Source organism: Pleuronectes platessa, chromosome 14 (assembly GCF_947347685.1).
Source record: "Pleuronectes platessa chromosome 14, fPlePla1.1, whole genome shotgun sequence".
NCBI classification, from domain to species: Eukaryota; Metazoa; Chordata; class Actinopteri; order Pleuronectiformes; family Pleuronectidae; genus Pleuronectes; species Pleuronectes platessa.
In genome coordinates, this window is record NC_070639.1 from 20786778 (window position 1) to 20803313 (window position 16536).

The following is a 16536-nucleotide window of genomic DNA, read 5'->3' on the forward strand; positions in this document are numbered from 1 at the left end:
CTGCATCTTCTGAGAGGGAGAACCCACAGCAAGCTACAGATCAAACTAGGGACAAATATCCAAAGGGATGCCCGGAGGGGGGGGGGGGGGGGGGGTCATATGGACCAATGGACACAGACAGATGGCAAAGGAAATACAACGTCGAGTACGGACTGTATTTGCAGTAAGGTGTATAAGAACCTGCATGACCTGAAGATCCATCAAGCCAGGATGAAATGTGTGCAGATGGTGCAAGTGGCACAGTGCTCAGGAATTACCCCTGGTGAGACACAGGAGGAGCTAATTCTGGAGTCAACCCACAGTGCCCAGAGCCTCCAGGTGTCACTAACCCTAGATCCACGCAGAGTAATAGAACATCAGCGGGTCAAGTAGACCCAAGCTAACAGGGAGAAGGAGTGGCTCCAGTTCGACGAATACGCAGATTCCATCCTAGAAGCAACGGCCAACTGTGAAGCAGACCGGTGCATCCAGTCAATGAGAACCATCATTGTCAGCCTAGCAGCTGAGAGGTCTGGGCTGGAGGAGAAGAGAGCAGCGAAACTCCCATACACCATAAACAACAGAGCGAATAAGATCCACCAGCTCAGGCAGGAGCTGAAGAGTTTAGGGTGGCCGTTCAAGGAGGCAAAGGAGGAGGAGAAGGGACCTCTCACCGAGCTGTGTGGCATCCTCCACAAGAAGCTCACAACCTTGAGGAGGGCCGAGTGGCATAGATGGGGGAGGAAAGAGAGGGCCAGGAAGCGAACTGCCTTTCTAGCAAAACCATTTGAGTTTACAAAACAGCTGCTCGGGTAGAACCTGCTCCAAAGCTGAGATCGACCTCCACCCCAGAGATACCTTCAGTGATGAATCTAGGGAGCAAGATCTGGGCCACTTTAAGTCCTTGATTAATCCACCTGCACCAACTATGGACATCGACGGGAAGGAGCCCAGCTGGAAGGGGGTCAAGAAGGCAAGAGCAAGCTCAGCTCCAGGACAGAGTGGGGTACTTTACAAGGTATACAAGAACTACCCAAGGTTACTCTTCAGGCTCTGAAGGATCCTAAAGGTGATCTGGAGGAGAGGCAAGGTAGCTCATCAGTGGAGGCATACAGACGGCATGTGGATTCCAAAGGAGGCAGAGTCGAAGATCCTTATCCTTCGACCAGCTTGTGGGATCCATATCCCACAAGCAAGACTGAAGATTGGCAAACATATTTATAAGATACTATATTTACAATAAACACTGCTATGCATACGTTCCAAGCTCAAATAAATTCTCTCTATTTCGGTCACTCAGGAAAGAATTTCCTGTTTTCATATCCTCCCACGTTGATCACTGCAATTTGTTTGGTAGGCACTCGTTCTTGGTCATTTAACTCCAACTTGTAATAGATGTGAAAACTCCCATTCTTGCCTTCAGCCTCATACACATGTAATATTGTCTCTAGAGAAGAAATAGTAAGAAAATAAACGTCCGTCTCAAGTTGGGTTCAAAATTGACAATATTAGGAAGGTTTAGTTTATACTGGGCATGAAAGGTTCAGGTATGAGTTGGTGGACAAATATTTAGAAAAATAAGGTGGGGGTGAATCTCCAGGTGCTTTCAGGTATTACCTTGTTTATTTTGTATCCAGTGGTGATTAAACACATTAATGTTTGATGATGAAAGCTCTCTTCCAGTCCACTGATTGGTTGGTTTAAATCCCCAGCTCATGCACTGCCGTTTCCAGTCAAGATACTAATAACAGTGAGATGAGGGTTCACTGAACAGAAAACAGACGAAATAACTATATATCATTTAAAGCTTCTATTCATAATGGATAATGTCTCTGTGATAACAATATTCTATCTTTCAGGTTTAACTGAATCAAAGAACAACAGGTATATTCTCTTCTCTCTCAGTTTGCTATGTTACTGTCTCATTTTGCTGGCGAATATAACTCTTATTGTGACCATCATCTTGGATAAAAACCTCCAGGAACCAATGTATATTCTGCTGTGTGCATTTTGCATGAATGGACTTTATGGAACAACAGGTTTCTTCCCCAAGTTTCTGTGGGATCTGCTCTCTCCTGTTCATGTCATCTCTTACTCTGGATGTCTTCTTCAGGCTCAAGTACTGTACTCGTTTGCCTGCAGTGATGTCTCCATTCTTGCAGTAATGGCCTATGACAGATATTTGGCTATATGTCGACCACTGCAGTATCACTCTATCATGTCAAAGCAAAGTGTCATGAAGTTAGTGTGTTTCTCCTGGTTTACACCTTTCTGCATTCAAGGTGTGAATATTTGTCTAACATCAAGACTGAAGTTATGCAGCCCTTATATTGCCAGACTGTTTTGTGTGAATTGGATTATTGTTGCACTTGCTTGTTTCCCAGTTGAAACTATGGTTAACAGCATAGTTGCATATATAACAATTCTCATTTATGTATTTCATGGTGTATTTATAGTTTGGTCGTACATATATATCATTAGAACATGTGTAAATTCTATAGAAAACAGGGCAAAGTTCATGCAAACATGTGTGCCACATTTATTCTCTTTGATCACTTTTCTTTTCGCAATACTTTTTGATATCATGAATATACGTTTTGGTTTGAAAAAATTACCTCAACCCTTTAAAAACTTTGTTGCAATAGAATTTCTTGTCATACCTCCACTCATGAATCCTCTCATTTATGGTTTCAAATTGACAAAAATTCGGAACAGACTTCGAGAAATTGTTACTTTAAAAAAAATTAAGTCTTGATGTACGTTAAGAAAACTTAAAACCTTGTTTGTATTGCACATACTTTAAATATGCACCGCTGAACCATCTGTTAGTTTGAAGTTAGTTATATTTCTACCTTTTTATTTTCAGTTGAAATGGTATTGATGCTTGTATAATATTCTTTATCCTGAAGGTTTACGGTGATGAATCTTGTGCCTGTTTTATTAAGTACTATTATTAAATCATTTTGAATTCCCATTTTCTGTATGTGTATTTTAATGATTCACATTCATTTATATATGAATATAAATGTACCAAAGTTCTTCGTTGAGAAATGATGTTCCCTTTTCAGTAAATTTGTTATAAGGTAATTTTCTGTTCTTTTTTTTTGTTGAGAGAGATGAAAGTAGTCAATGTTCAAACTTTTCATTTAACACAGAGGTACCTGGTTAACCTTTCCGGTGAAAATGTTTGGATTGTGGGCAAAAAGCTCCATTCTTGAGTTTGTCCTGGCCTTCACCACGATACAGACAATTACAATAGAGTATTCATGCCTAATATACAGTAACACAATGGTAATAAAAGCTGTAACAATATCAGTTACATACAAATCCAAAGATTTTACTCCCAACGTTGATTATTCCCTGGGATTTAAAAACGGGGATGGAAATAAATCATAATTTGAAAGCCAGATGAAGTAAGATGTGATATTTCATTGCAACTTAAATTCACTGTTCACTGTTCTGTTCTCCTAAGTCATTGTGATGGCTGCTAAGCATAACCATGGTGATGTTTATATAATTCCATTTTAATGACTTTAATAATCTGAATAATCAGAGAAATCTGTTGAATAAAGCACATGTTGCTCTTTGAATACATCCTATAACATTATACATATTCTGTATGAAAAACAGAATACATGTTCAGTGAAGATCATAAACTTTATTTATAGTTTTCATGCCGTTAGAGCCAGAATAATTTCAACAATAACATGTGTAAAACATTGTTGATCAGGAAATCAGATGCATTCACCATCATATTTAAATAAACACTATGGGGCTATAATCTCAGTTATTGAAGCTATCTGTCTGACACTGTAAAGGAGGGTAGACAAAGGATAAAGATGCATATTAAACTACATTAACTGGATTATCTCTGCTCTTTTGTTAATAACAGGACATTTTATCAAAGCTGACTTAGTTTTTTGTCATCATATCAATAAAATAAAGTCAACTTAGATGTTATTGAATTAAAAGTCAGCATATATAAAGGGGCATTCAGGTACAATTTACATTTTTATTTAAAACCCAGGAACAGACCAACACTTTTTCCTGCAGCTTGACACTTTTGCCCTTTGTTAAATCACATGGAATCTATCTTGGTCTTGGTCTTGGCGTTGATTTAAGTCTGAAGATTGGCAAACATATTTATAAGATACTATATTTACAATAAACACTGCTATGCATACGTTCCAAGCTCAAATAAATTCTCTCTATTTCGGTCATTCGGGAAAGAATTTCCTGTTTTCATATCCTCCCACGTTGATCACTGCAATTTGTTTGGTAGGCACTCGTTCTTGGTCATTTAACTCCAACTTGTAATAGATGTGAAAACTCCCATTCTTGCCTTCAGCCTCATACACATATAATATTGTCTCTACAGAAGAAATAGCAAAAAAATAAACGTCCGTCTCAAGTTGGGTTAAAAATTGACAATATTAGGAAGGTTTAGTTTATACTGGGCATGAAAGGTTCAGGTATGAGTTGGTGGACAAATATTTAGAAAAATAAGGTGGGGGTGAATCTCCAGGTGCTTTCAGGTGTTACCTTGTCTATTTTGTATCCAGTGGTGCTTACAGATTGACCACTGATTGGTTGGATTTAATTCCCAGCTTTAACCACAGATTTTTTTCCTTTCTCACTCACTTGACTGTGTTATTGTTTCATTAAGCCGACAAATATTTCTCTTATTCTTTTATCATCTTGGATAAAAATCTCCATGAACCAATGTATATTTTGTTGTGTGCATTTTGCATGATTGAAAAATACATTTCCTTTCACAGTTATCTGGGTGATACAGGGATATGTCTCCCCCTGGAGGTGTATAAATACAGCACACTCACTAACCTCGAGATCTATTTTCCAGACGTCAAATCTTGAATGACTGCAAACTGAAATCCAGGTTTTCTTTGGAGCAGAGGAACAGACCAACATTATTTCTGACAATCCTTGGCCCTCACGGTCTGCTGTGTTGAAGTACATGCAGAAACTTGTGTCATCAGTGTATTCATATTTAAAGATTTGCAACATTTTGTTCAGAAACTTCAGTTTAGCTATACTCAGCTGTGTTTAATTCACCAAAAAGAACATCATTTTTCTCTAAATATTTTCACAACCAACAACAAGGACAAAGTGGAGAAGGCCACACATGGGATTAACCTGAAAATAAGTTTATTTAAGAAAAGTTAGTTTCAAGTCTCAAAGGTGTCATTTAGATGTGTATGACACCAGTGGCACAACATAAGGAAAATAAGGTATCCATGCTTTGGGCTTAACTATCCAATAGGATGTGAACACCTACATGTAACAGAGAGAGTGATATGTAATTCTAGCCAATCATGGATATCCTGTTGGAATAGGTGACGCAAGTAGAGGGAGATAAATGTTGATGCTGTGGGAGACATCTTCAGACTTGGGGGGGGCTGACAATTGCTCATGATACACTGTTTGTATATTGTTTCATCCTCTGGTCTCCTCGATGCATCAAGTCTACATTAGAGTCTTCTGCGTGTCAGCTGCTGCCTGAGTTCTCCTTTCACCAGCTTCCAGAAAACTTCCATCACAGTGCACTGCTGACTTCAGACAAGTTCTAATAACAGTGAGATAAGGGGACAGATCCTGTGTTAATGATGCAGGTATACAACCTGAGGATAAAAATAAATATTGCACTTCTACTCATGATGGATAATGTCTCTGTGATAAAAGTGTTCTATCTTTCAGGTTTAAGTGAATCAATGAACTACAGGTTTGTTCTCTTCTCTCTCACTTTGCTATGTTACTGTCTCATTTTGCTGGCGAATATAACTCTTATTGTGACCATCATCTTGGATAAAAACCTCCATGAACCAATGTATATTCTGCTTTGTTCATTTTGCATGAATGGACTTTATGGATCAACAGGTTTCTTCCCCAAGTTTCTGTGGGATCTGCTCTCTTCTGTTCATGTCATCTCTTACTCTGGATGTCTTCTTCAGGTTCAAGTACTGTACTCGTTTGCAGGCAGTGATCTCTCCATTCTTGCAGTAATGGCCTATGACAGATATGTGGCTATATGTCGACCACTGCAGTATCACTCTATCATGTCAAAAAAGAACATCATGAAGTTAATGTGTTTCTCCTGGTTTACACCTTTCTGCCTCATGGCCATAAATAATAGTCTAACATCAAGACTGAAGTTATGCAGCCCGTATATTGCCAGACTCTTTTGTGTGAATTGGATTATTGTTACACTTGCATGTTTCCCAGCTGAAACTATGGTTAACAGCATATTTGCAAATATTACTATAATCGTATATATATCTCATGGTGTATTTATTGTTTGGTCGTACATATATATCATTAGAACATGTGTAAATCATATAGAAAAAAGACCAAAGTTCATGCAAACATGTGTGCCACATTTACTCTCTTTGATTACTTTACTATTGACTTTATTTTTTGACTTTATAAATTTGCGATTTGGTTCAAAATATTTACCCCAGCACCTTAAAAACTTTGCTGAAATTGAATTTCTTGTCATACCTCCCCTTATGAATCCTATCATTTATGGTTTCAAATTGACCAAAATTCGAAAGAGATTTCTGGATGTTTTTACTTTTAAAACAAGTTAACTTTAGGTTTTGTGCTGCTGAACCAGTAGTTTTTCTGAGGTTAGTTACCTGTCATATCCTCAGACTTACAAATTGAGGTTTTGCTGTTACTTCAAATGTACGTGTGATAAGATTGGATTGTCTTTTTAGAAGAAAGTTTACACTTTTTGAATTAAAAATTGTGTGTACATAATGTTCTTTATTCTTTAGATGATTAACTGTGTGTCTCAGTTTTATCTAGTGGTACTATAAAAGATGATAGAAAACACTGAATTTAACATTTGTCTTTTGTATTTACGACATTTCCATTCATCCGATGGTCCGTAGTTATTCACTTTGTTTAAAAAAGATTTATGTACATGTTAATTCATATAAATGTATTTTGGACTGTCATAAATTACTTATCTTTCCTGATATCTGTGCCACTGAGCTAAGTGACATGAAGATGTAACAAAAACACTCCAAATATGACTTGCAAAAAGGCTAAGAACTAATTCATTAAAAACTAAATGTTAAAACGTTACAGTTTCTGTTACTTAAGAGATACCCAGATGTTCCGGAAACTGATTAAGTATAGACCTTTATTGACTTTATAATAGAAGTGATTTGCTGAGACTGTAGCTAAATACTTGTTAGTATTAGTCTGTTATTTGCATTTGATCATTTCATAGAATAAATATTGAACTGACTTTATTCCAAATCTGTCTGAGCATCTTCATTATCTGCACTTGTCTGCAATCTCCTTTTATTTTGTCCTTATCATTTTAAAGACAGATTGTGTCAGTACTGCCTTATTAATGCAGCTGTGTAATTTTGCTGGTAAATATAACTCTTATTGTGACCATCATCCTGGATAAAAACCTCCATGAACCAATGTATATTCTGCTGTGTGCATTTTGTATGAATGGACTTTATGGATCAACAGGGGATGGAAATAAATAATTAAATCAACAAATTGATCAGGAACTATATTAAAGCTAAACTAAGCTCTGTTTAATTTTCCAGAAAGAACACTAATTCTCTCTATATATCTGAGGTCACAACTCGACTCAAGTACAAAGGGGGGAAGGCCACATATGAGATTAACCTGATATTAAGTTTATTTAAAAAAAAAAAATGAAAAGGAAATGTAAGTGTAGAAATCAAAGTGGTCACGGATTGCAATTCTTTCCATTTTCAAAACAGTTATTCTTGTTTATCTGAATTCATTAATAAGAATGGCAACGGCAAGAGCAAAAAGAGGAAGAACCCATTACTGCCTCCACTATCATAAAAAAGCTTTCTCAAAAGTAGAAATAGCAAATATGTATCTTGTGTCTAAAGTTGGGTTCAAGTCTCAAAGGTGTAATTTAGATGTGTATGACACCAGTGGCACAACATAAGGAAAATAAGGTATCCATGCTTTAGGCTAAACTATCCAATAGGATGTGAACACCTACATGTAACATAGAGAGTGACAGCAATTCTAGCCAATCATGGATTTGCTGTTGGAATGGGTGACGCAAGTAGAGGGAGATAAATTGTGATGCTGTGGGAGACATCTTCAGACTTGGTGGGGGGGGGGGGGGGGGGGGGCTGACAATTGCTCATGATACTCTGTTTGTATATTGTTTCATCCTCTGGTCTCCTTGATGCATCAAGTCTACATTAGAGTCTTCTGCGTGTCAGCTGCTGCTTGAGTTCTCCTTTCACCAGCTTCCAGAAAACTTCCATCACAGTGCACTGCTGACTTCAGACAAGTTCTAATAACAGTGAGATAATGGGACAGATCCTGTGTTAATTATGCAGGTATACAACCCGAGGATAAAAATTGCATTTGTACTCACAATGGATAATGTCTCTGTGATAACAATATTCTATCTTTCCGGTTTAACTGAATCAAAGAACAACAGGTATATTCTCTTCTTTCTCAGTTTGTTATGTTACTGTCTCATTTTGCTGGCGAATATAACTCTTATTGTGACCATCATGTTGGATAAAAACCTCCATGAACCAATGTATATTCTTCTGTGTGCATTTTGCATGAATGGACTTTATGGAACAACAGGTTTCTTCCCCAAGTTTCTGTGGGATCTGCTCTCTCCTGTTCATGTCATCTCTTATTCTGGATGTCTTGTTCAGGGTTTAGTAATTCACTCTTTTGTCAGCAGTGACCTCTCTTTTCTTGCAGTAATGGCATATGACAGATATGTGGCTATATGTCGACCACTGCAGTATCACTCTATCATGTCAAAGCAAAGACTCATGAAGTTAGTGTGTTTCTCCTGGTTAACACCTTTCTGCATTGTAGGCACAAATATTTGTCTAACATCAAGACTGAAGTTATGCAACCCTTATATTGCCAGACTGTTCTGTGTGAATTGGATTATTGTTACACTTGCTTGTTTCCCAGATGAAACTATGGTTAACAACATTGTTGCATATATTTCAATACTCTTTTATGTATTTCATGGTGTATTCATAGTTTGGTCATACATATATATCATTAGAAAATGTGTAAATTCTATAGAAAACAGGGCAAAGTTCATGCAAACATGTGTGCCACATTTATTCTCTTTGATCACTTTTCTTTTCACAGTACTTTTTGATATCATGAATATACGATTTGGTTCAAAGAGATTACCTCAAACCTTTAAAAACTTTATTGCAGTAGAATTTCTTGTCATACCTCCACTCATGAATCCTCTCATTTATGGTTTCAAAATGACAAAAATTCGGAACAGACTTCACAAACTGTTACTTTAAAAACAGGTTGAAATTGGTCTTGTGTGTAGAATATTTTTTATGCCACTTTTAATTTACTACTATTATTAAATCATAAATTGTCTGCATGTATATTAACATGACTCCCATTCATTTTAATATGTATGTTAATGTACTATAGTTCTTTGTTGAGAATTGATGTACTCATTTCAGTAAATAATAACTGTTCTGTTAATTTTGTGGGGGGGTTTTAAGATATCTTTGCACAAAAAATGAAACAGTGAGACAAACTAGACTTGATAAAGGAGAATAATGAAATCATTCAATGTTCAACCTTTTCATTTAACACAGAGGTACCTGTTAAACATTTCTGCTGGAGACATTCTTGAGTTTGTCCTTGCCTTCACCACGATACAGACAATTACAATAGAGTATTTAGGCCTTATATACAGTAACACAATGTCAATAAAAGCTGTCACTGTATCAGTTCCAGACAAAACCAAAGTTTTTACTCCCCACACCGATTATTCCCTGAGATTTGAACAGGATCATTAAATTAAATCAACAAATTGATCAGAAACTATATTAAAGCTAAACTAAGCGCTGTTTAATTTTCCAGAAAGAACAATAATTATCTCTATATATCTGAGGTCACAGCCCAACTCAAGGACAAAGTGGGATAGGCCACACATGAGATTAACCTGGAAATAAGTTTATTTAAAAAAAAAAATCTCTCCATTCTTGCAGTAATGGCATATGACAGATATGTGGCTTTATGTCGACCACTGCAGTATCATTCTATCATGTCAAAGCAAAGACTCATGAAGTTAGTGTGTTACTGCTGGTTTACACCCTTATGCATTTTAGGCACAAATATTTTTCTAACATCAAGACTGAAGTTATGCAGCCCGTATATTTCCAGACTGTTCTGTGTGAATTGGATTATTGTTACACTTGCTTGTTTCCCAGCTAAAACTATGCTTAACAACATTGTTGCTTATATTACAACCATCTTTTATATATTTCATGGTATATTTATAGTTTGGTCGTACATATATATCATTAGAACATGTGTAAATTCTATAGAAAACAGGGCAAAGTTCATGCAAACATGGGTGCCACATTTATTCTCTTTGATTACTTTCATTTTCACAATACTTTTTGACATTATGAATAAACAATTTGGTTCAAAGACATTACCTCAAACCTTTAAAAATGTTGTTGCCCTAAAAAATCTTGTCATACCTCCACTCATGAATCCTCTCATTTACGGTTTCAAATTGACCAAAATTCGGAACAGACTTCGCGAAATTACTATGCCGAACCCAAGTGTTTCTTTATTTGCTCTTTGAACATACATTTACGTTTCACGTTAATAATTTCTGTTGGTAGTAGGTTCCATGACTTCATGGCTCTGTATCCCACAGTGCGTTTAAGAAAATTGGTATTATCTCATGGGAGTTTAAACCTACCTTCTATTGCTCGTCTAGTGGCATAGTTATGTGAGGCTATATTTTCATTTAGTTGCCTATACTGATCTGCTGGTGTTTTAGACTGCAAGAGGCGCCATGTTGATAAAAGAGGTGCAGCAGCCATCCTGTCTTCAACTTTTAGCCAGTGGAGACTGGCATGCATACTCTGTATGCTGGTTCTGTAAGGACACTGTCGAGCAAAGCGTGCAGCCTTGTTCTGTACCAGCTGTAATCTATTCAGGTCTTTCTTGGTGGCATTTGCCCATACTATCTGGCAATAATCCAGCTGTGACAGAACAAGAGAGTTAATTACCAGTATTTTTAAATCAGGTGTAAGATGATTTCTGCATCGTCTGATTACAGCAAGTGCTTTGCCCATTTTATTGACGATAGTGTCAATATGCTTTGTCCAGGACAGTTTATCATCTAGGGTGACTCCTAATAGCTTGGTTACATTTACTTGTGTGATGGATGTTCTATCTATGCACAGTCTAAGCTCTGGCTCTGCTCTGAGAGAATGATTAGACCCGAAGATCATGCTTTTTGTTTTAGCTAAGTTGAGAACCATCTTGTTTTCAAGGACCCACTTTCCAATGGAACTTAGCTCCCTGTTTAGGATGACTGTCAGTTCTTCTGGTGTTTTTGCTGATGCATATACAGTAGTGTCGTCCTCGTACATACTTAAATTTGCACTTCTTAATACTCGAGGTAAATCATTAGTGAAGATAGAGTACATTAATGGGCCTAGACAGCTTCCCTGTGGTATTCCACTTTCCACCAGCACACTGTCCGAGTGACTTCCATTAAAGAAGACTCTTTGTGATCTATTTAATAGATAACTTCCCATCCAGGAAGCTGCAGATGGTTTAAAGCCATAGCACACCAGTTTTTCCAGAAGAAGCTTATGTTCAAGGAGATCAAATGCTGCTGTAAAATCCAGAAGGACTGCTCCACATAGCATTTTGTTGTCAAGTTCTCTGTACCAGTCATCTGACATTTGCGTCAGTGCTGTGCATGTGGAATGTCCCTTTCTGTAAGCATGCTGGTACTTTGTTGACAGATTATTTACTGAGAAGTATTCCTGTATTTGATCAAATACAGCCTTCTCAAGAATCTTACTCAGTGCTGGTAACAGGCTTATTGGACGACAATTCGGGCCACTAAATGATGTTTTCTTATCTTTCGGCAGGGGAATAATTTTTGCTTCTTTCCAGGCTTGAGGAAAGATTTATAGTTTCAGACTGGTGTTTAGTATATGACAGATTGGCTGTGCAACAAAATCTACAGCCATTCCAATCAGTTTACCATCTATCCCATCCATCCCTGGTTGTTTGTCACCACATGCCACTTTCACTAGCCGAGCCACTGATTCCCCTGTTAGTTTACTAAACTCAAACTGGCAGAGTTTGTCCTTCATAGAGTCTTGGATGTTGACCATGGTTGTACTGTTGTTAGCCTTCTGTGATATTCTTTCCTTAATGTATTTACCTTGCTTCTGAACAAATTATTCAAGTGATCTGCAATTTCTTTGGGTTTTGTGATAAAGGTACCCCCACTTTCAATGAATGTAGGTTGTGGAGAGGTACTTCTTCCCATTATAAAATTAAGCACACTCCAAAGTTTTTTGGGGTCATTCTTTAGCCTAATTAATTGCAAAGCATAATGTTGTTTCTTTTTCCTTTGATTGAGTTTTGTAACTTGATTTCTCAGTTTACAGTAGTTCTCTCTGTCCTTAGTACAGCCACTGTTCTGTGCTTTTTTCTTGGCCTGATTACGCTGAGACATATAGCCCTTTAGTTCCTCATCAACCCATGGCGCCCTACAAGTCCTCACTGTCACTTTTCTAACAGGTGCATGTTTATCAATGACTGGTACAAACTTTGCAAGAAAAAGATCTAGTGCATCATCTGGCTCTTTTGCATTGTAGACCTGAGACCAACATATATTTCTGACCTCTTCCAGGAAGGCTACCTCAGAAAAACCTCTGTAGGACCTTTTATGGATGACTCTAGGTCTAGCTTTGGGAACCTTCATTTTCCTTGCTACCACTACAATATTGTGGTCACTACATCCTATTTGGACTGATACAGCCTTGGTATATAAATCATCTGCACTCAAATAAATGTGATCAATACAAGATGCTGTGTTGATGCCCTTGTTGTTTGTGCTTAGTCGTGTTGGTTGTGTAACCACTTGTTTCAAACAGCATGCATCAGTTATGGTGGCCAGTTGGTTCTTTAAGGAACAGTTAGGCGATAGCCAGTCAATATTTATATCTCCAGTGAAAACATTTTCCATATTCAATTCACACACCTTATCCAGCATCTCACCCATGGCTTCTAAGTAGTGTTGATCTGAACTTGGTGGCCTGTAGCAGCAGCCCACTAAGATAGGTTGAATATGGGGCAGGTTCACTTGAAGCCATAGCACCTCCATTTCGTCGTACATAATATCCTCCCTAACTTTCACTGGAAGATGGTTTTGAACATAAAAAGTAACACCTCCCCCATATCTGTTTCTGTCCTTTCTATATAGATTATATCCTTGTATGCCCAAAGCCTCATCCTCAAAAGTGTCATCCAGATGGGTTTCTGATATTGCAAGTATGTTAATTGAGTTTAACACCAACAAGTCAATAATTTCATGCACTTTGTTCCGTAAGCTACAGATATTCAGTTGAGCAATCTCCAAACTTTTCTTTGGGAGTAAAGCAGCAATAGACATGAATTATGAGTGTCAACTGTTTAAGTGTCACTTCTCCTTCCATTCGCCTCCTGTTTGTGGACAATCAGCATACCTTAAGACAGCAAAGTCCCCTCTTTCTCTTGCAGCTTTCATCTGAGGAAGCAGCTCCCTCCTCTTCTGGCGAACAGCATCAGGGTAGTCTTCATTGATGAAGATTCTGGATCCTTTAAGTTGTTTAGCGTTGCTTAGGACTCTGTCTCTGTCCTTTATCCTCAGCAGCTTCACCAGTAGAGGACGGGGGCGAGGCCTAGGTCTTAGTCTAAGTCTCCCTCTGCTTTAGGTGCCTTTCCAGTCTGTTGGATTCGTTCTATCCCTATGGTGTGGTGATCTAGCTGGTCTTTGAAAAGTGTCAGCACCTTCTCCTCCACATGCACACACACGACATGCAAATGGGGGGGAAATTTGTTCTCTGCCTTCAACCCATCTGGTGAACACAGGAGGACACACAGAGCAGTGGGCATCCATGCACGGCGCCCGAGGAGCAGGTGTTGGGGGAGTAAGGTGCCTTGCTCAGGGGAACTTAGACAGTGGGGTGGGGTAGGCACTTAGACAGAGGGGAACAGATTCAGGTGTTTTCTATCCAGGTATATTTTTTTTTGTCACTCCGTGGAGTCGAACCAGAGACCACCGTCGGATTTTCTGCCCATAGTCCAACTTTCTGCCACTAGTCCACCGCCTCTCCAAGGGGCCAAGAGACAGAGCCTGTTTATCTGTGTGTCGCTGGTGAGCGAAAAAGATGAGTTGGGGCACGAGATACCAAATTCTATCAATCCGGCCTTGCTCCCTTGTGATGACAATCTCTCCCCGGCCCAGAGAACAGAGATCGCCATGTTGCAGCAGCATTTGGCTGAATTGTTTTCCCCCTTGCCAGGACGCACAAAACTCATACATCATCACGTTGAGACTTCCCATGGGGTGACTGTAAGTTCACAACCCTATCGGCTTCCTGAACATAAAAGAAAAGTTGATCAGGAAGAATTGGCAGCTATGCTCAAAATGGGGGTAATAGAAGAGTCTAACAGCGCCTGGTACAGCCCCATCGTTCTTGTCGCCAAGAAGGAGGGGTCTGTATGGTTCAATGGCTCAACGGTTTGATGCATATCCAATGCCCCGGGTCGACAAGCTCCTGGATCGGCGAGACACTGCACGTTTTTTTTTCAACGCTGGATTTGACCAAGGGCTACTGGCAAATTCACCTGTCTCCAGAGTCCAAGGAGAAAGTTGCCTTTTCGACACCGTACGGGTTGTACCAATTCGTCACACTTCCGTTCGGGTTGTTCGGGGCTCTGGCCACTTTTAAACGCCTCATGGATGAGGTGAGACGGTTCTTGGGTCTGGCGGGGTACTACAGGCGGTTCATCCCTGTGTTCGCTGACCTGACCAGCCCACTGACCAATCTGACCCGAAAAGGTGCCTCAGATCCGGTCCAGTGGTCGGAGCAGTGCCAGCAGGCATTTGAGAGGGTAAAACAAGTTCACTGCGGGGAACCACTTCTCCATACACCTAACTTTTCTCTCCCCTTTCTCTTGCAGACTTACGCGTCAAACTGGGGGCGGTTTTGGCTCAGGGGCGTTGAAAAGTGTCCGGAGCCCCTAACAACCCGAACGGAAATGTGACGAATTGGTACAACCCGTACAACGTCAAACTGGGGGCGGTTTTGGCTCAGGGGTGTTGAGGGGTGTTGACCGCCCGGTGCTGTACATCAGCCGTAAACTTTCAGAGAGAGAGGCCAGGTACAGCTAGGGATGGGTATCGTTTGGTTTTAATCTTACACCGGTGCTTAACCGATACTTTTAAAACGATACCGGTGCCTAAACGGTGCCTGAACCGATACTTAAAAAAAGAAATCCTACGATATTACCTTCTGAGACACTCTTTCACCTTCTGTTCAGACCAAGCTCCGCTCCAGTGGCTCCACCGCATGTCTGAAAGATGCCAATGTGCGGATCACTCGTTGGTATTTTGCCTTTTAGCCCTTCAATTCAAGGTGATCTATAGGCCGGGGGCACAGATGGTTGTGGCCAACTTCCTCTCCCGTTCAGAGGGGGGGGAGTAGGTTAGGCCTGACAGCTCCCCAGCCTAAATTGGGCGGTGGAGGTATGTGATAGTGGGGGATGGTCAGCGTCGGCTGCAGGAGGGAGGGAGTGGGTATGGGGTTCTGGGATCGGTGCCAGGGAGAGAGTCTAATTGTACAAAAGTGTTCCAGTTCAAGTAATGACTCTCTCCCCTTTATCAGCAGTAGTGCGCTGGGAGCGGGAGGAGGATCGCCAGGAGCCAGATCACTCATGGACTCACGTCACACTAGGCTGACAAGCTGGTAGATATATGTTTGTGCAAAGTTTCTGTTTGTGAAAGGTGCATGTGTGAGCGAATAAAGAACGCTATTGAGAAACACCTACCTGTTTCCCTTCTCCCTGACGAAGAACGCACGGTAAAACAGAGACGTTGTTACAGGAAGATATTCTTCAGCATTGTTGCTGGGCGCCTGACAGACTACATCCTGAGTAACGCCTACATTGATACCTCGATCCAGAAAGGAGGGATCCCGAAAGTATCGGGGTGTCTGGAACACGCAGGCCTGGTCACCGAGTTGATCAGGAAAGCCCAGGACAACAAGAAGGACCTGGTGGTGTTGTGGCTGGACCTTATCAACGCTTATTGATCCAAATCCCACGAGCTGGTCGAAGTGGGACTAAACCAGCACCATCTACCAGGCAAGTTCCGGGACCTCATTCTGGACTAGTACAACAGCTTCAGTCTGAGATTCTCTGCTGGGTCTGTAACCTCTGAGTGGCACAAGCTTGAGAAGGTAATCATCACTTGATGTACCATTTCAGTGATCCTTTTCACGCTCGCCATGAACATGATGGTAAAGTCGGCTGAGGTTCAGTGCAGATAGCCCGTCACCAAATCCACATTCATGGATGACCTGACTGTTACAACAAAATCTGTCCCAGGGAGAAGGTTGATCCTGAAGGGCCTCGAGGAGTTGGTCACCTGGGCTTGTATAAGCATCAAGCCCAACTAGTAATACAGCTGAGAACTCCCATTCT

The 16536-nt window shown here is 39.9% G+C and overlaps 1 protein-coding gene and 1 pseudogene across 1 annotated transcript; both read left to right on the forward strand.

Moving 5' to 3' along the window:
• The first annotated feature begins 360 nt into the window (after window positions 1-360).
• LOC128455520 (uncharacterized) lies at window positions 361-16511 on the forward strand (annotated as a pseudogene).
• Window positions 8391-9308, forward strand: LOC128455918 (olfactory receptor 142-like). The gene has a single exon (XM_053439879.1). The coding sequence runs from the start codon at window positions 8391-8393 to the stop codon at window positions 9306-9308; it is 918 nt and encodes a 305-aa protein (XP_053295854.1).
• Window positions 16512-16536: the final 25 nt, after the last annotated feature.

Excerpts from the sequence above, each read along its gene's own strand:
- LOC128455918 (XM_053439879.1), top strand. The coding sequence starts at position 8,391 with ATGGATAATGTCTCTGTGATAACAATATTCTATCTTTCCGGTTTAACT.